This window comes from Gekko japonicus, unplaced genomic scaffold (assembly GCF_001447785.1).
Source record: "Gekko japonicus isolate JY-2015 unplaced genomic scaffold, Gekko_japonicus_V1.1 scaffold18, whole genome shotgun sequence".
NCBI classification, from domain to species: Eukaryota; Metazoa; Chordata; class Lepidosauria; order Squamata; family Gekkonidae; genus Gekko; species Gekko japonicus.
In genome coordinates, this window is record NW_015170275.1 from 2,673,092 (window position 1) to 2,693,751 (window position 20,660).

General features: G+C 42.5%; 1 protein-coding gene across 1 annotated transcript in view; it reads right to left on the reverse strand.

Annotated features, from left to right (window-relative positions):
* Positions 1-20,660, reverse strand: part of PHKA2 (phosphorylase kinase, alpha 2 (liver)) — an 89,600-nt gene that overhangs the window by 53,865 nt on the left and 15,075 nt on the right. Inside the window, exons 4-15 of the mRNA XM_015417590.1 lie at positions 20,222-20,269; positions 16,421-16,589; positions 14,114-14,196; positions 12,812-12,892; positions 10,164-10,262; positions 9,575-9,721; positions 9,326-9,379; positions 5,581-5,703; positions 4,505-4,600; positions 2,620-2,727; positions 2,289-2,367; positions 327-461 (exon numbers count right to left, since the gene is read on the reverse strand). Of these exons, the coding sequence (XP_015273076.1) occupies positions 327-461; positions 2,289-2,367; positions 2,620-2,727; positions 4,505-4,600; positions 5,581-5,703; positions 9,326-9,379; positions 9,575-9,721; positions 10,164-10,262; positions 12,812-12,892; positions 14,114-14,196; positions 16,421-16,589; positions 20,222-20,269 (1,222 nt within the window). The remainder of the gene's footprint in view (positions 1-326; positions 462-2,288; positions 2,368-2,619; positions 2,728-4,504; positions 4,601-5,580; positions 5,704-9,325; positions 9,380-9,574; positions 9,722-10,163; positions 10,263-12,811; positions 12,893-14,113; positions 14,197-16,420; positions 16,590-20,221; positions 20,270-20,660) is intronic.

The following is a 20,660-nucleotide window of genomic DNA, read 5'->3' on the forward strand; positions in this document are numbered from 1 at the left end:
GTGCAATTCTGCGTCTGTAGATGCCACTCTGCTTTTCTCTGTGAGCCAGTACCATTAGGTTGCAAAAGTGATCACAGAGGATACTTTCTCTATCATAGACCATGGAGGCACATATGCTTTTCAAACAAAGTCCTGTAAAACTATGAGTTGTGCTAACAACTTCAGAGTGAATATCAGTATGTTCTTTGATCCACCATTAGAAAATACTCATGCTCCCTATAATTATGATCCAAACGCTGCACAAGTTTTAAACTGCTAAAGAAAGTAACAGGAAAATGGAAACAGATGAGGACAGATGAGATCTGATCGTTTATCTTGGCACCTACCAAGCTTGGCATACAGGTGACTCAGGATCCGTGCTGGCTGAACCCTGACTGGATTAATGTCAGCCACACTCTGAACATTGATCCCATGATGACTCAACAGTTCCTTAATTTCACTGGATTCTGCCAGGACAGTAACTGTACAAGAATTCCAAAAATAGAAAAATTAAAAAATGGCTGGTTTTTAAAGTGGAATTACCTTCTAGGCAATACAGTGCGATACAGGCATCTTTTGGGAAGAAGCCCCCCCCCCATTTTTGTGTTTTGCCTAAAGCAAGCAAGGCGTTTATTTTGCTATCATATTTATAATCTAGCCTGAGATATCAGACCATAAGGTATCCAGTTGCTTCCTCCAAATATTTGTTATAGTTTTAAACAGAAGATAATGTAGAAGACAAGACCAAAGGCTACCCAACATGTGAAAACAGCCATAACAACATTTATTTAAAAGAGAACATGGTGATCTGCTTTAAGCAATGTTATCCTTAAAAGACCCAAGAGGCATAACATGAAATGTTTAGGAGCCTGGACCGTCAGTTCTTCTTTCTCTTCTCTTTCCAGCTATCGTTCCCCTACCCTCATCAAGCTAAAGCTGTTTTTGGCTAAGGCACGGTTCCCACATGCAGGGGAACAAAGAGGCAGAACACTGTGGGGATAGAATGGGCTGCACCACTTTAGGCAGCAGGTGGGTGATCACATCTGGAATGCTCCCCTTTGTTAAGAACTCCCTACAAATAGAAAGCCAGAGCAAACGGCAAAAAGAGGAGAGAGAACTGTGTTGCCTACCTGCTGTGTTACTTTTCTACCCGCACGCAGTTTTTAATGCAAATGAATATTCACCAATCACCTGCCCATCTGAAGTGGTGCACTCACTCTATCAACTTAACTTCCTGCCTGTGTAAATCAGTGCTGAGTTTCACCTGAACTAATATAATGTGTTGTCTATCTGCTCCTTCATAAGGAAGCTGATTCATACACTAATACAGGCATGCAGCTTTCAAGAAACCTTTTCCACCTAATGCGTTAAATTTGATTTTGATATATAGACACTTATGAGCGAGTGACTCTGTCCCCTGCAACGTGTGTTCTACAAACAGTGCAATCCACAAATGCCTGCCTTTCAAGCTACCTTGGGAGACTGTGGCTTCATTTGAAGTGTTAACACAGCCTCGCTGTGGGAAAATAGCTACCAAGATCCTGTACAAATTCCTTCTCAGTCACTGTGGCGCCAACCCCCATCTATGTCCAGCCCAGAACTGTAATGTTTAGGTATGCTGAGGCAAATGACTTTTTTCGTTTTTCTTGGAATACTGGAAATTAGTTAGATAAAGGAATAACCCCAGTATTAAAAAGAAAAAAAGGGTTAAACGCAGAACAGGACCACCTGCATTATTTATTTGTTTGTTTTATTTGCAGCCTGCCTTTCTCGCTGTGACGCAAAGCGGATTACAGAATACAGAACCGGACAATCAGACAGCGTAAAACAACTGATGAGCAATGCAATAGGACTAGGATTACAGAGTCAGAAAACAGTGCAAGGAACAAATTGCCTGAGGCAAGGAATACTATCAATGATGGGTAAACTGTTTATAAAAAGTTAATTTATTATTTACTTTAAATATATTTCAGTTCTAATTCAGCGCTACCAAGGAATACAGACAACACCTTCAAGGCGTAGCAATTGACACTGCTAATCCCCTAACACCTGCAGGAATTCTGATGCCCAAACAGAGCTGCAGTGAGCTCAGGAATCGCAATTCACTTTGCTGTCAGAGCCAGCTCACGGGGCACAGAATGCAACAAACCCACACACAGGCTCCATGTCATGGTAGGGACCCTCTTACAGTATGCATCAGCATTCCCACGTGTGCATGACTTTCTGGACAGGGGCTTTTAATTTTAGCTGCTCCCCCTCTCTGTAACATTTAAATGGAATGAAAAGTACACACAAAAATAATCACTAACCTTGAACTACAACATCAGGCTTAAAAGCAGTTGAAAACCTCCTATTTAAAGGATCGATTTCTCCAGGAGCCAGAAAACTCTTGGAAGGAGAAAGGGGGGGGGGGGGAAGAGATAGAGAGGAATCAGACCAAGAGTCAAAGGCCACAATCCTGTCCCGACAGCGGCATGCACGAGACAAGCATAGAAACGTAATTGTGTCAGAACCTGGTCGTGTTGGACCCAGGATAGAGAAACATGACATCACCTAATTCTATTTTCCACACTTGGCATAAACAGGATAAGCTCCATCAAGACTGTCACAAACACATTTTGCTAGCAGCGTCGGGATTACCTCTGCTAAGAGGGCACTGAGGATGTATAAAGATTGACCCCAGAGATGAGGTAGCTTTCCAGCTGGGACGCGGTCCACTGTGTGAGGATTTGCATATTCTTCATTCACCTGGCAAACGAAATCAAGAATGAAGACTGATTCTACAATGCTCCCGTGGCTGCTGGATGTGTGACCCGACTCCACGGCAAAGCATTGTTTATGGGGATATGGATTTATAGTTAAAACTGAGCAGCTGGGCCTTTGATGGCCCCTTGACAAGCCCTATTCAGATGACATATGTAGAGAAGAGCTGGCTAGATACTAGAATACTAGATACTAGAATGTGGGCACGGCACCTACACATGCGTGCAAACACACATGCAAACACACATACAGTTTCCATTCCCATGATTTGAAATGCTTTTTCAAATGTTCCCAATTGCAGTTTGTACGTGTCAGCGTCACACCTGTGTTCTAGCAACTGCATGTGGACAGGGGCAGGGCAAACACATTCATCCTTTACACGCAATGGGCTTCTACCTACACGTGTCTTCTTTCTACAGATGCTGTCTAAAGAGGGCTATATATGCAAATGATCATTTGATATTGCAGTCCTCCTGTATGAGTCTTATAAGTAACATGGTCTCTGTTAGGTATGATGAACTGACCAGTGGCCTAGACCGATGGTTCCCAGTCTTTTTGGTATGGTGACCCAGGAGTCCAAATTTACTGGGGATGGTGACCCATCCAAGGCTGGCCCAGGGTTTTTGACACCCTAGGCAAATTATAAATCTGGCATCCATCTAGTTCAGCATTTCATTATCTACAGTGGCTAACCAGGTGTTTCTGAGAAACCAATAAACATCACACAAAGGGTGCAGCTCCCCCATTAGGAACCCAAAGCAAGTGGCATTTCCAATGTAGGCTTTGCATCTGGAGGTTACTTTCCAGCCTCGGACCACCCTCTCCTTCCTTCTCCATGACTCCCTCTAACCCCCCTTAACATTATCAGAAACTCACTCTAGGAACCATCGGGACACATTTTACTTGCTCAATATGTATGTGCAGTAGAGGGGGGGGAAATGCCAACTAATGTATGGAAGATACTGTTTCCAGGGTCAGATCTTGGTTTCCAAAATACAAAAGAGAACAATGGAAAGGACACAGGTGGCGTAGGAAGGGCTGGCCCGCAACCCACTTTCAGAGGCTTCATGACCCACTTCTGGGTCCCATGTCACAGGCTGGGAAACACTAGCCTAGACCGCATAAGACTAGCTACAACATAGATTGCTCCTTTAAACACATACAAGGCTTGTAGTAAGCTGGGAATGGAAATACTGTGTATACCGGATTTCAGGTAATGTACTTCCAGTTTTACAGCTAACCTTTGAAATCTGCTTTTAAAGTTCTCTCAGAATGGCAAAACCAGCTTACAGCATATTGCATAAGTGGCTACTGTTTTAGAAAGCCTTATGACGCATGTGTTTAAAATATACAGGCCTGGCTGCAAAACTTACAGTCAACACTAAACTATCTTGCTGGTGGGACTAAGAGCAGTAAGCTCTGCTCACAGCAACCCTGTGCAGGAAGACCGGCTGGGACAACCTCAACAAGGCCATCCAGTGAGCTCCACAGCTAGGCGTGGCCACCATCTTGGACTTCTTCCCCCTTTCCCCTTTGTGAAGAGCAAAGTTTATTTCCATGTGGCCTGTCTGTAAATCCCTCCCTTCCTCTTGTGCTTGTCTATTTATCACAGTCCTTACCCTGATGCATCATGAGGTTATAATGTCTTATACAACCAAAAGCTATCAACAGTTGACAATAACGTTGTCTGAAAGGACACAGGTTCGCTATGAGCTGCCACAGAAGAGGACACTGTTTAGGGCATGCTCAGCCTTTAAGATACCTTATCTGGAGGAACAGCATACAGTTCTGGCATCAGAAGAATCCCATTTTTCTTCCTTATGAGTATCCCTTCCAAGGCTTCTCTGTACTCTTGTACCTGGAGAGTACGAAACAAGTACTTCAATTCCATGCTTGCATATAATTAAGTGGAGAAAGTTCTGTAGAGTAGGGGGGAATCACTGCCTTAAACCAAATCCTAGATCCAAACTCCTGTACTAAGTCTTGCCATGTGAATGAAGGCGAATGGTCACCCATAAAACCACTGCAACATTTGCAGCCATTTAAACTAGAACACTAAGACCTATCCTTGTTTAGTTCCATTGTCTTCAGTGAGTGTTAAGAGCCTGATGCTATGCTTTGCTCTAAAAAGCACAGGCAGGGACGGGCATAGAGCACCCAGCATTGGCCTAATGCTCACACTGGCATTGCCGCATCAATGCAAACATGACCTTATATTTGTTGATTCATTGCATTTTGATTCTACCTTTCCTCCAAGGTGGTGCACAAGGTTCCTCCCAATAACTGCCCCCTGAGCTAGTCTAGCATGGCTAGTCCACAGTCACCCAGTGAGTTTCCTGGTGAATGAAGACGTGAACCTAGGTCTCCCTGAGACTAGTCCAGCACTCGACACCATCCACTGCCCTTGCTCCTTGTATGCAGTGCAGCAGTGCTGAGCAACGGGCTTCAGAGGTACATGGGAGGGAGGCATGGTCCCTGTCAACCACGCACCAATACACATAATGCTGAGTTTTTAGAAGCAAAAGGAGCACAGCTAGTCTAGCTCTATCCTGCTTGCCTTGCATGGTTGGCTCTACACCATAAAACTTCCCCAAGGGAACACATGAAGCTGCCTTATCCTTGTCGAGACCCCTGGCCTATCTAACCTGGCATTATCTACTCCAGCTGTCAGCCAGAGTACAACGGCATGATGCCTCTTTTCCTTTACTAAAGGAGCTAACTGAGGCAGGGCGGGGCGATGTGATTAGGTTGCTCATCTCCTCCTGCCCAAGCACTGCATCTTGGCAGTTTTATGGACAACTATCACAATGCTCACTACAGCTTCAGCCCTTCTCTTACCTGAATCCTGTCACCGTTAAACACACCATCGATTAGGAAATACGTCCAGAATACAGGCCACTCACATTCTATGTTCTCAAATAATTTGAGCTCAGCAGGATCATAATGTAATCTAGTTGGATCCTAGAAACAGGGAAAAAAGATGTGTGCTTCATTGTTGCTGTCTTGCACAGGATGCTCTCCCCCTCTGCCCGTCATACTTGCATCCCACCCCTCCTTGTGTGAGTTCAGGCTCATACCATGGCATTTCGCCCATGTTGCTGTGCACAGCACTAGCTTTTTAAGGACAGGACCAGTTTCCACAACCTGAAATCAGTCTAGAGGCACAAAAATGGTATGCTCGGTTCCAATTTTCAAGCCACTAAATAAAGATAAACCTATTAAATTCAGTGAGATAAAATCTTCAGGAAGCAGCTCAGTAAAGCATTTAATGCTTAAGTCAAGTTCCTTTCACAAATTCCAAAGCATCTAATCCCTTCTTGAAAAATGCTGCAGCCGAGGACATGCAGAGTTTTCCCATAAACATTCAGCTGCTCTGACAAGCAGGAATCAGTAGTACAAGATAACCTCATAAATCGGCTTCCGGTTTGGCTCCCGCGCATGGCGGACGCTTCCTCGGGTCGCTCCCAAGGGCGCCTCGCCCGCCCGCGGTTGAGGAGGGAATCCGCGCGAGCGGAGACCCGAACGAGCCCCTCAGAAGAGAGGAGCTCGGATCCGGGGCGCTTTAGGGCGCACTAGGGGGGAGTCGCTCTTTCGGCCGAGAGGTCGGAGAGCGAGGCTCCCGCCTTGCCCTGCCCCAATGGACCTTTGCTGCGTGAGCGACCCCGAACGGGGTTTAGCGGAGCCACCAGACGTCACCGAGTGATAAAGCGACCATCCGCAAAAATGGAAAAGAAAAAGAAAAAATCGGCTTAACTGTGAGTTGTCAAAATGCAGAGAAAAAGAACTGAAAATTGTTCCCCCCCCCCCAGCGAAAAAGGCGAAGAGGTTAATCCTCCATCCATATAAGCGAAAAAGAAAAGGAGGGGGGGATGAATTGAGCGGACAGTGATGTTTTCCTTTGATGTATTTGAAAAGCGAAGAACTTGTCTCTCTGGAGCACATTTTAAGAACTTTCTAAAAGTAAACAAAAAAAGAAAAGATGTCGGAGCTGGGCAGAGGCGAGTGGAGAAGGAGGGAGGGACTTCCGTCTGGGCGTTTGTTTGTGTGCAAGAGCCGGCTGTTGAATGCTTGGACTGTTTATGGCTGTGAATCCGACGGGAGTTTTGCAAAAAAGATAAGTTGGAATTGTGACAGCGAGAAGTGCCTGAAAGCGCTTATATAAGTCAACAATTGCGAGGAGGACCCATAGAGAGTCTGGGAGCGAATATAAAAGCGAAAATGAAATTATACCATTCTCGGAAATGGGGACCTCTGGGGCATGAAAGGAAGAGGATTTATAGTACATGAACTGAGCGTATTAATAACAACCCGAAGGAGGATCTAACAAGCCGGAAGGGGAGCGAATATAAAAGCGAAAATGAAATTATACCATTCTCGGAAATGGGGACCTCTGGGGCATGAAAGGAAGAGGATTTATAGTACATGAACTGAGCGTATTAATAACAACCCGAAGGAGGATCTAACAAGCCGGAAGGAGAAGACAACAGAGGAAGCTCCTCCACGTCAGCGAATTAAAAGTACCCAGCACGCAAAGAAGCGGTTCTGAATGTGCACAGAAGAGACCCTTTTTATTAACAGAAGCTCAAAGGAACATTACTAACATACTAACAGAGAACACATGTAACAGGACTAAGAAAAGAAGTTTTGGCAACACACAGAAGAAGCCCAAGAAGATTAATTGGACATTACTAACAGTTTAATTTACTGATTTGAATATCACTCAGCTTTCTCTTTCTCCCACAGTCTACCCCTTCCTTTTTTTCTTTTAAGCGAAATACCTCCCCTTTTTAGGGGAGTCAATAAAACCTTTATAAAAAAAAAAAAAAAGATAACCTCATAAATCCATGTTAGCTTGAATGCGTGACAATGCAAATCCACTACAACATTTTTTCTCAAGATTAAAAACTACTATTGTTCAGTCAAAGTTATGGCATAGTGCACAGCAGAAGGGCTAAGAGTACACTGAACCACAACCAATTCAGAAATTATGTGCTCTCTTAGGCCAATATAGAAATCTGGTCCTTTAAACCATGGACTGAAAGACCAGGGATGTGTCAGAAACTTATGGACTCCCTTTCTCCTCTTCTTCCTCCTTTCATGACGAGACTCTCCTCTTCCTTGTTCATGCAAACCATAGTTTGGTGGATATCCCAACTGGAAACAGGTCTGTTTACACAACTGTGGTTTCAGTCCCTAGTTTGGAATCAAATTATGGTTTGTTCATGAGACAGTTTCCACAGTTACCTTGTCATGTCTCACCAAGTTTGCTCACACAAAAAGGAAAGGGAGGAAATTGGTGTACGTGAGGTTGGGCTCTGTGAGGGGATTGTGCGAGCCTATGGCATCTTCCCTATCTTCCAAAACACTGTCCACAGGATTAGGAATATGACATCTGAAACAGGCCTCAGCCTTGCCTTTTCAAAATGACTAACAAATTACATCTGTTTTTTAAAGGGTTAATAAATATTTCCTAAATGCCTTGATTTGAACTAGGCTTGCCAAGTCCCCCCGGGGGGGCGGGGAAACCCCCGACCCAGAGGCCCACTCCCCACCGCCGCCAGATCGGGCCCCGGGGGGAACTCCACCCCGACATGCACGTCACCAGGAAGTGACGCGACCACGGCGGCCACGCTGGGGGCGGGGCTACAGTCATCTGAGGGAAAACTCTATGGTTTTCCCTCGGATGGTCGTGGCCCCGCCCCCAGCGTGCCCAGCGTCGTCACGTCACTTTCTGGTGATGTGGATGCGGCGCGTGCTCCAGGATCAACCCAGGAGTCCCCCGCTCCGGAAGAAGGTGAGACTTGGCAACCCTAATTTGAACACTGCATTACATTCCCATAAAATGCCATTACAACTAATACAATTATGCTGCTTGTATGGGATTCAGTGTCAGTGGAGCAGCATTTTGATATAGCAAAAGATTTCAATGCCCAAATTTCAGAAGGCAAGTTGAATCAGATCAGTGATAGGTGAAGTCACTGGGTGATTTCCTGCTTGGGTTTCAGGAATAGAAAAAGGCTAAACTTTGCCAAAGCTAAGATATTTTTATGTCCCATTCATCAATGGGAGTTAAATGCACTTAATTCTGGCTTGATGGCAGGGCCTGTTCCAAGTTGGGGGGGGGCAGGGAGAGCCCCCAGGGCTCCTTTCTCCTCTGCCCACCATCAGGCACCCACACCCTCCTTCCTGCCCACCTGCTTGTGTGCCCTTTCCTTGTCTGCTCACAAGCTCTCTCACTGCCCCTGCTTACAACCGCCTGCACCCCTTTCCCCCGTGGCCCTGGGCAGTGTATGCAGGAGGGAGCACGGGCACTGGAGCACTGGCAAGGAAATGGCCACGGGGAGCTCACAGCAGTGGGCCCTGCTGGAGACCCTGAGCTGTAGCGGCGGCCCCATCTCAGGCTGGGCTGACACCAGCCCTTCTTGATGGTTACAAACATCAGAATATCTGCTGATTTTGGTTATGTGTCATTGTCTGCATGTTTGTTCTCATGCTTTGCATGATTTTGCCGCTTTCCCAGTTTTGCTGTCTGACAGGCAGCAATGTGATGTAGCAAAGGTGTTGACAGTTGCAAAAGCAGGACCTCTCTTGGTGTTTTATAACCATCTCGAAGGAAACGGCAGCAGCCATATCTTCCCTGTGAAGACAAACAGAATGATTACCGTGTGAGCACTTTGTTGTTGTACGTACACAGATGTATTTGCATTTCGTGATACAGAGTGCTATTTTCTGCAGCCCATTCACTCTTCGTAAATATAGGACTAAACTTATTACTCAACAAATTAATTCAGGAGTTTTTAAAAAACTAACAAAGGAAAAATTAAAGTCTTACCTGGAGCTTGGTGATAATTTCATTTTTAGTTGCATTAACAACATTCATGTCCTCTACAGCAAAGGCTGGATAAGAAATTATAGACAACAGACCAGCATCAATCTCTTTCGATGTGGATGCCCTCGGCAACATGGAGTATAGAATAGACTGAACAGAACACATACGCATCAGGGAAAAACAAGACAAAGCAAAGAAAATAAAAACAATTAGTTTATTTCAAAGTATTTTATTTGATTCAGAAAGAATACCCTATTCTTGCAAAAACTAAGTTACAAACTATTTTCACAAGCCAAAGATCACTTATTTGTTGTTGTCAGCAGAAACTTCAATTGATGGCGTTTTTAGCAAAAGAACTAAACCAACAATAATGCCAGGGATTTTCCATCAACATCCATGGAATACTCATATTCATAGACTTTGCCTTCCATAGCTGAGAATTATATCCAATAGTATCTGTTTGATGGACCTGGATGCTAGTTGTAATCATAGATTGTATTATATTACAAATATGTTTAGTGCGAGCTTTATAAATGTTATAAGTTCTGTTTTACAGCTACAGTGCCCTTAGTGGAAAATGATTCAAAGTTACCTGACAATGTTCAACTTCATCTGGAAGAACATGAATTACTGACTTGTGTCCTCCTCCAGCTCCAAAAAGGTCCAGTTCATCAATTGCTTCCAACGCAGCCTTCAGAAACATACATGCATGTTCAGAATCTTGTCAACAAGCTCAGTAACAAATAAAACTTTAAATCTGACAAACATTAAAAGCAATCATTGGGGTGGATCCAGTGGCACTTTTCTGCAGATGCAACAACTTCCAGCCGTGGAATGTGATTTCCACAGCTCTCCCCACCTGCAATACACCCCCAAAATTAAGCTCCTGGGGTTCCCCTCTCCCAGGGGGCATTTTTGGACTGCCACCAAAGAGGAGAGCCATAAAACTTGTACTCCATGGGCAGAAGTTTAATCTCATTTCACCTCTTAACAATCCTGTGAGGCAGGGTCTTATCTTCACTTTTACAGACTGACTGCTGATGTTAACTGCCCAGACCTAACCATATTCTCTTGGAAGCAAGTCCCATGGATATCAGTGGAACATACTTACAAGCAAGAGTGCTTAGGAATCAGCTGTTTCTATACAGCCTTGCTCAAGGTCATTGAGTTTGGGCTGCTTCATGCACTACTTGGGTGAAAGCTTCTTCCATATGGTGAGGGTCCCCTACAGATGTTGTAACCAGTGTTCCCTCTAAGCTGAGTTAGGGTGAGCTAGCTCACAGTTTTTTAGCCTCCGGCTCACACACTTTTGTCTTAGCTCAGGAAGGAGGGCTCCAGAGCAAACGAATGTATGCAGTAGCCAAGTCACTCACTCATAGCTTTAATGCCAGTAGCTCACAGAGTAGAATGTTTGCTCACAAGACTCCACAGCTTAGAGGGAACATTGGTTGTAACATATGCAAGCACTTCACTAGACATGTTAGCCCTGCCATATGTAAAAGCTCCAAGCCATAAGAACTTGCAACGCTGGCATGTCTGATAAAAGAACAATGACTACAGTCTCCTACTTTAAATAGCATAACCCTAGCAGATGGCCAACAATGGCTTGAAAGAGCTTTGAACATTCATCCTGTTACTGAACAGTTAAATTATCCAATTCATTATGGCTTCTATGCACTGGAATTTTTACTTCGTTCACAGATTTCCTTTTAGAAGTTAGGCCTTAAAATCCTCTTAGTACTATCAAATTAGCAAAATGACTAAAATAAATACAGGTTGAAATAACTCACAATCAGTAATGAATATAACACAAAATTATATTAATTCACTACTTATATTCTGAAACAGTCAAACTTATAAATGTACTGGCAATATCTAATGTCTAATCGTCAAATTTTTCTGTCATTTCTGTTCCCACTTAGCTCCTGGGATCAATTTTTAGTGATAACATCTCAGATGTCCACAGCTTTGAATTTTTCCCCATTTTAATACGACTTCTTTCTCATTTAACACTGCTTGACCTCTTCTTATTTATGTAAATGTATAACTTTTCTTTTAAAAGCCACAGAGCGGCTAACAAATATCTGTGGGATATATGGTAAATATCTTTTTTAACACTGACTATATATTTCTTTTGTTAAGATCCTCTCTTAAAATATGAACTTCGTTTGTTACAGTATCTTTACAGATTTCAAGTAAAGGTTTCCCCTGCTCGACAGCTAGTCAAATCCAACTCTAGGGGGTGGTGCTCATCTCAGTTTCCAAGTCGAAGAGCCAGCGCTGTCCGAAGATGTTTCCATGGTCATGTGCCCTGCATGACTAAATGCTGAGGCGCACAGAACGCTGTTACCTTCCCACCAAAGTGGTACCTATTTATCTACTTGCAATTTCTTGCTTTCAAACTGCTAGGTTGGCAAGAGCTGGGGCCAGAGATGGGAGCTCATTCCATCTGCAGCTCAGTGTCTTAACCTCTGAGCCACCATGGCCCTTTACAGATTTTAGCCCACTACAAAAATTACATATTCAATGAGCAGCACAGAAGCAGTCTTTGGTGCTGATTTCTAATTAGTACTGTTGTACTGGTGGAACGGAATATCTTCAAGGAGGTTCTGTGAGCACAAGTTGTTAGAATCTCATCCCACTGAAATATGTATTATTTATACAATTAAAGGTACACTTTTTCAGCATTATCTGGAAAACTAGAACCTGAAGCGGATATTCCGTCTGGAAAGAGTTACCGTACCTTTGTAATAAGGAATGCAACCAAGACCTCGTTAAAATCAACAGTAGCCCCCCCCATCCCAATTCATTGCAACCTGAAAGCCGCAATTCTTAAAACACTGCTCTGGATTTAATTGCAACAGACGCTAATAGGATAGGCATGTTTGTAATAGTACAATATTTAATGCATGGATGTAATGAAGCAATATGACTACTATATCGTATACAATTTTCAATCCATGACTTGGACTCAGTGCATGCAGAACCATGAATGAACTTAGCACAGTTGTGTTTCTGCAAGATCTTGTGCAACACCTAGCACTTTCCTTCCCATCTATTAAAGTGCCCAGAAATTGGTTGCACAAAATCTTGCATGAGTGGAAACACAATAAGTCTGACTTAGTGAAAGCAACATCCACAATCATTTTCTCGCATTTCTGCTTGTGCAAGAACTGTAGAGCAAGCAAACATTTTTCACCACATCCAATCCTATGCATAGAAAGCATAATACATTCTCACTTTGGCTATTCCTACGGAACTTGCATTTAGTTCAGGGATGCCCTGATTGGTTTTATCACCACGTTCCCACATGCCATAATCCTGAAACAAAAGAATGAAGAAAGCAGACAAACATTTATAACTCAGACCCAAAGTTATTCAAGAATTGCAGTCCTTGTCCCCGTGTCTTTATATGCCAACAAAGAACCTGTCACTTCCAGTGGTACTCTTATTCCACTTTTCCTGAACAGATGTATTAGATGCTAAGTCTTCCCCATCTTGTAACATAAAAGCAATGACTAGTGCTCCACAGTAGTCAGTTATTTGGTCATTGGGTTTTTAGGGATTTTGCATCCTTGAAGCAAACATTCAGTCATTTTAAGACCTCTTTCGATAGTGTAAAAATCAGATAACTGATTGATTCATATTATTGTTTGTGTATTAAAAGTGCTCGCTTGTCACAGGATGTTGTTTAGCCAAACTCATGCTCTGTTGCCTTAGGGGTTAACTACTTTCTCAGTCATGCTTATTCCACTGTTTTTGTCTACAGGTATTGCGGATCAAATACTTCACTACTGTTTATCTTCTCAGGACTGGGGGGTGGGGGGTGGATGTGTGTGTGTGTGAATGTCTGCTTAGCTTGCATAGCGCCAGCTTGTTGCTGTCTGCGAGACCCTGGGAAGTGTATGATCTAAACATCCAGCATGACCTTGTAACACGGGGAGCTTCTAGATAATGTAACCATTAGATTGTAGGTACTGGGGGGTGGCCACAAGGGCAGGCTTAGATCTTTGGCGGGCTGAATGGGAATATTGACTGAGTGGTTGGTATAGGGGGGATGTCCTGCCTTTAGTATAGGGTCAGACCTGGCATCTGGAGGCCAATTCCTTCACAGAATCTGTCTATGCTTGGAATCTCTCTACCTCTCAATAAACAAATCTCGCTGCTACAAGAGTGTTATGGGAGTGACTGCATCCAGGACTTGACAGTTAAGTCACAGCCAATTTATGGTGACTCCAGCAAGTGAGAAGCAGAGGTGGTTTGCCATTGCCTTCCTCTGCAGAGTCTTCTGTGGTTGTCTCCCATCCAAATAGTGACCCTGCTTGGCTTCTGAAGTCTGATGAGATCAGGTTACCCCATGCCACCTTCCCTCCCATTCACATTATTACCAACATTTTATTTCTTCGGTAATTTCTGTTTTATGTATTAAAAATCTCCAAGAGGAGGAGAAATGCAAAATAATGGTTCTGGGATTTGGTTGATGATTCAAGACATTCATAACACTTATGAATAATAAATGAAAACTAACTTGAACATACTTACAGCAACTTTGTATGCAGCCTCTATGTAAAACACAAGGTTCTGTATAAATGCAACTTCATCAAGAGTGAACACAATACGCAGCCCTAATTAAGAAAGAATAACAATTACAATGTCTTACATAAACCCCAATGACACAGTTCTGACACACTGAATTCACACCTGGGAAGGATGTCTTTCTGATGTAGTTTAACAATAAAAAAGATCATCCAGAGGACAATCTACGTTTATTCTCAGTTGTGGATGGATTTTCCAGGCTGTAATCCTACTTCGTAGCATTAGATCCCAATAACTGTTTAAACCTTATCCACAACGGTTTATTTTGTGCTTGGTTACAGGCCAGTTGAACATTTAACTAAGGAAAATTCCTTAAGCAACAGTTGTTTTTAAAGGATACAATAGTAAGTGCTCCAACAACCATATGCTTTGTGGGTAGTCAGTCATTCATCTGTAGGAAGAGTGTCCTTGGTAACACCCCACAAATATGCTCTGACATGTGCTCAGGCACAGAAATTAAAAGGATTCATAGACGAGTAAGTGCTGTAACATGCAAGAACAACCTGTCGCAATCATGTAAACATAACTTAAATACAATTTTAAAACCTCAGAGATTATTGGTATTATAACACTGTCCTCTTTCTAAGGAAGGGCAATATTGTAATTTGCAAGTAGTAAACCAGTGTAAGCGTTTATTATTTATTCTGTTTATTTAAATGTTTATATCCCGGTTTTTCTCTTGTTTCAGGGTGGTTTACAATAATAGTTAAAACATCCCCAGCTAAAACCAAAGATAAAAAAACAATCCCCAAATCCTTTCCCCTCCCTGCCTGCTGTTTGAACCCCCCTCAAAAGCCCTGGCAAACAGGCAGGTCTTGCAGTGCCTTCTTAAGATCTCCAAGAAGGGGCCCCCCTCTCACCTCTTCAGGAAGCCCATTCCACCGAGGTGGAGCCAAGATGGAAGAGGACAGAGCTCTGGTCAATGCCAGATGGGCCACCCTAATTGGTGGGATAGCCAACAGAGGGCTGCATGATGATCATAGTTGGTGCACAAGAACACACAGAAGGAGGTGATCCTTCAAATATGTGGGTCCTAGGTTGTAGAGGGTTTTAAAGGTCAACCTCCACCTTGAATTGAACTCAGAAACAGACTGGCAGCCAATGAAGCTGTTTCAAAATGGGCAACATATGTTCTCAGCGGCTAGACCCTGACAGCAGTTGGGCTGCCACATTCTGGACCAGTTGTCATTTCCGAGTTGTCTTCAAGGGCATCCCCACGTGCAGGATATTACAGTAATCCAGCCATAAGGTTACAGAAACAAGGATCAGCATGACCAGATCAGCTGAATCTAGGTAATGAGAAAGGTGGTGAATCAGATACAGATCCTGACCACTATGCCAGTCTGCTTTTCAAATGACAAAGCAGGGTTCACAAGCGCCCCCAAGCTCTTAACCTGCTCTGAAAAAGCCACTGTTATGCCATCTAGGACAGGTGGAGTCAGTTCCTCTAGAATATCAGCCTTTCCAACCTTTGTCTTGTCTGGATTCAGCTTCAGTTTATTCTGCCTCAGCCACCTAACCAAAACCTCAAGTCACTGGTTCAGAAACAAGATGTACACATGTGGAGGCTTGGATAATGAAATACAGAGCTGGGTTGAATACTGGGGACACCCAACCCCAAAGCTCTGGACAACAGTAACCCTGTGGTACCCCACAAGATAGATTCCACCTAGCTGATTCTACACCTCCATTGGAGACTCTTTGTGTCCTGTCAGACAGAAAAGAGTGAAACTACCAAAGGGCTACGCCCTTAATGCCAACTCCAAATTCAAGCTGGTGGATAAGAATGGAGTTTCACAGACCTGGCATTATACAACATCAGGGCCACAGTGGAGTCACCTAACAGGGCCTCCAAGAGAGAACAACATGCATGGTGCAAGGCAGCCAAGTGCAACTTCCCTATCCCAGACCTTTACAACTACCCCTGGCAAGAGATCCCACACAGGGTTCTGCCAGCTGCCAGAGCTCCCTGCTGGAGGGACATGCCAGAGAGACAGCTCTGGCATCCCCCTCTGGTGCTGCCCTCAACAGGAGGGCTGCATTATAAAGACCAACTGAGCCAAAAGGGGTTGGCTGCTAGCAGATCTGGGTCAGCACGCTTCTCCAGGTGTAGACAGTGCCATAAATTAGGCACCTTAGGGTCCTTCCAGCACCCACAGTCTCTTCAACTTGGCAATCCTGCTCCTTAATAATCTGCTGATTAAAACAGCATTGTCCTTAAAAATGAATTCCAAATCCAGAGCTTTAGCTTACCAGAGGCCGTCATCTGAGCCAGGAAGAGAAGATAAAGCGAAGTTGCATCTACTTGCAGATGTCCCCATTCATTATCAGCCACTACAGTACCACAGGTGGCTGTGTTATATTTGGCATGCAGACAGTCCTTGGTACTCTGTGTGTGCTTGAACTTCTCGACCTTATCTACCTATAAAAAATTTACAACATTTTGAAAGAGGCTCCTAAGGCACAAAAATCTGCTGAATCACAGCTTCTTTATATATATTCGTTTTGTTTATACCCTTTGGGGATCATATTCAACAAAAAAGTTTCTGGTATAAAATATAGATCAATATTCAGTATTTCCTGTATTATGTATTTTGTGCCAAAAATGTTGGACTTTCCCACATCTCCACCACATGTGATAAAATGTTCCCACATTTGTTTTACATTTCCAACACTTGTTTGATGCATTAGGATATTTGGCTATTTTGTCTGGGGACCAGTGCCATCTTGCCATATTTTGGACCATTGTTTTATGTCTATGCTATGTCCTATATCTTGATTCCAGGAAATCATCTTTGTTTTAACAGCCTCATCTTGCATATAGTAATCTAACAGGAAGTTATAAAGTTTCTGAATCATTTCATCGTTCGTAGACAGCCAAATCTTATCAAGTTCATTTTGTGTCCTATAGAAACCTATTCTGTCATCCTTGTTATATCTGGTTCTTAATTGTAAATTTTCCCACCCCATTTATTTTATGTTTTGTGCAAGTAAATTTTCATTAATTTTTAATTTGTGGTTTTTTCTAATAGCATCACATAACTCTCCCTATTGTCTTTTGTGACCAATGTAGGTTTTATAAAGGCTTCAAGTGAGGATACCCATTTAGGAGTTTTGTCATAGAAGCGTTCTTTTACTTCCTTCTAGATTTTCATTAATGATCCTCTTATTGCATGTTGCTGGAAATTTGTATGTATTTTATCCTTTCCATACCATATATACACATGCCATCCCATATATAGATTATATCCTTCTAAATTCAAAGTTCTTGTACTTTCTAAGGTTAACCATTCTTTTAATCATCCTAAAGTCGCTGCTTTATAGTATAAATACAAGTTGGGTAGACCAAAAACCCCTTTTTCTTTTTTATCTTGTAAAATTTTCCATTTAATCCTTGGCCTCTTGTCGTGCCAAACGAATTGGTTGCAAATGTTGTCAAGATCTTTAAAATATTGTACTGTTTTTAAAACTGGTAAGTTTTGAGCTAAAAACAGAAATCTGGGAAGTACATTCATTTTTATCGTTGCTATCTTGCCCATAAATGATAATTTAAGATCCTTCCATTTTTGAAGATCTTTTTTTATCTCTGTCAAGAGTTTATTATAGTTATCTTCTATTAACATACTAGTTATATTGGTTAATGCTACACCTAAATATTTGACTTTGTTCGGCGTCTCCATGGAGGAAATTTCTTGTATTTGGCTTATCTGTTTCTGTGTACAGTTTTTAGTTAATATATTTGTCTTTCTGAAATTAATTTTAAGACCTGCTACTTGGCCATATCCTTGAATTACTTTTATAAGATGCTTAATAGACGTTATTGAATCTTCCATTATGAAAACCAGATCATCAGCAAAGGCTTGTAACTTAAATTCCTCTCCTCTTATCCTAAGGCCTTTTATCTGTTCATTGTCTCGAATTAAGTCGTTCAGTGTCTCCAAAGTGAAAATGAATAATAATGGTGATAATGGACATCCTTGTCTTTTACCTTTTTGTATTTCGATATTTTGTGTTATATCACCATTCACTATAATTTTGGCCATTTGAGTTTTATATATTGCTCTAATGATCGTAAGAAAATGTAGACTGCAATCCCATGCTACTAGCTTTTGTAATAAGAAGTTCCAATTTACGCTATCAAATGCTTTTTCGGCATTGAGAAATATTAGCGCCATCTGTTTTCCTGGATGCATTTCATAGTACTCTAACACATTAATAATAGTTCGTATATTATTTTTAATTTGTCTTTTCGGTAGAAAACCGGCTTGATCTTGATGAATAATTTGGGATTAGAACTTCTTAAAGTCTAGTTGACAAGATGTTGGCCAGTATTTTATAATCTACGTTTAGCAATGAGATAGGCCTATAGTTTTTAATTTCCTTCTCATCTGAATTTGGTTTATGAATCACAGTTTCTAATAAATATTTCAGTAGGGCTCAATTTCGTGGGACTTAATACATCAAAATTCATGTTCATCAGAACAAATATTCTACACCCCGACCTGGATAGTCCAGGCAAGCCTGATCCCATGAGATCTCAGAATCTAAGCAGTGTCAACTCTGGTAAGTACTTGGCTGGGAGACCTCCTTGAGGGAGACAGGAGCAGGCTTTATTCAGCCACTCCTCTGAATATCCTCCAGGCCCCCAAGTAGAGGTCAATCAGCAGAGGTCACCATGACTTCCAGGTTCACACACACACACACACACTTTTTTAAAAAGAACAAATGTTCCGCTTACTGACAAAACCTTTTCTCTCTATCAAAGTAGCCTGGGAAGAACTACATACAATATTAGCCATCCTGAACCTGCCACGGCTGGGAAGGCGGGATATAAGTTTAATAATAAATTAAATATATATATATATATATGAACATGAGATCAGCAAATTCCTACATTTGTCTACAGCTATATCATTGTTTCTGCCCACCTCACTTAAACTTGATTTAGTCTTTGATGTATTTTTTATTTTATTTGGAGCATGAATGCATAAATGATAAAATCTATTACAAAAGAAATGAGGACTGACATCTTGTTTCCTCTTTGCATAGTGATCAAGATGCAAAGCAGCTCAATCGGGACAAATACAGCCCCTCCACCCCAGCCTGCTGCCTTGGTTTCGTCACAAACATGCTCTGCATGCCGCAGCACAAACAACTTATTCACTTCAAGGTAAAATTAAAACAGTCAAGCAATCTAGCCCCCATTTCTGGGGTGCTACTAATTTCATAGTAGCAGGAATAGTGTCAAAAAAACAAACAAAAACATACTGTGGGACACCCCTTTAACATTCCTTTTAAAAAGAAGAAGAAGAAGAGAAGAGATTGGATTTATACCCCGCCCTTCACTACCCAAAGGTGTCTCAGAGCGGCTTACAAACTCCTTTCCCTTCCCCTCCCCACAACAGACACCCTGTGAGGTGGGTGGGGCTGAGAGAACTCTGACACACACTGCTCTTTTTCAAGGACAGCTGTGCCAGAACTTGTGACTGACCCAAGGTCACATCAGCAGGTGCAAGTGGAGGACTGGGGAATCAAACCCGGTTCTCCCAGATTAGAGTCCGCACACTTAACCACTACACCAAACTGGCATATTATTTTCAAATAATTAATAATGTCCAGGCTGACATATTACAAAACAAGCTGTTTTGCAATTGCAGTGGTTTCAAAGGCAAGAGAGAGAACAGTGAGCTATAAAAAAAGTAAATAAAGAAATTTGACAGGCAATGCTCCCTCTAAGCTATGGAGTCCTGTAAGCAAAAATTCTACTTTGTGAGCTACTGGCATTAAAGTTGTGAGCAGGTGATTTGGCTACTGAATAAATTAGTTTGCTCAGGAGCTATCCTTCCTGAGCTAAGACAAAAATGTGTGAGCCGGAGGCTGAAAAACTGTGAGCTAGCTCACATTAATTCAGCTTAGAGGGAAAACTGTTGACAGGTACAAGTACCGCTTAATTCATCTGTATCCTCATCTTCTCCTGCCCTTCATATCCCAAACTGCAGTCATACTGTTAAGAGTTGATCCTGCCACTGACAGTAAGCCTGTTTGTTATCTTACCTGTCTCATCATGCATTGCAGAAGTCCCCTCATCAGTTTCACAACATTCTGTAGGAATATAATAGAAGGAAAAAGAAGTGTTCTATGATCATCCATTTTATTACTTCCATCTGACATTCCATCTGACTTCCAGCAGCCCTCTTCAGATGATATGTCAAGGATGCTAACCCCACCCCTGCTGACATACAAGAACAGCTTGCAGTAAGTTTAGCCCCAGCACTAGTCCTCCTCACCACCACTAACCACTTCTCTGTCCCACTGAAATGCATCAGTTAACAGCAATGCAATAAGAAAGGCTCTATAGCCTCCATTAGGCCCTGTGGCAGTACTGTGACTACCAAGCCACCTTGGAATTGTAATCCCCCCCCCCACACACACACACAAGAATCCTAGTATCAGGAGTGTTTTTCCTGCACTGGAGTATCCTGGAGTGCTCCTG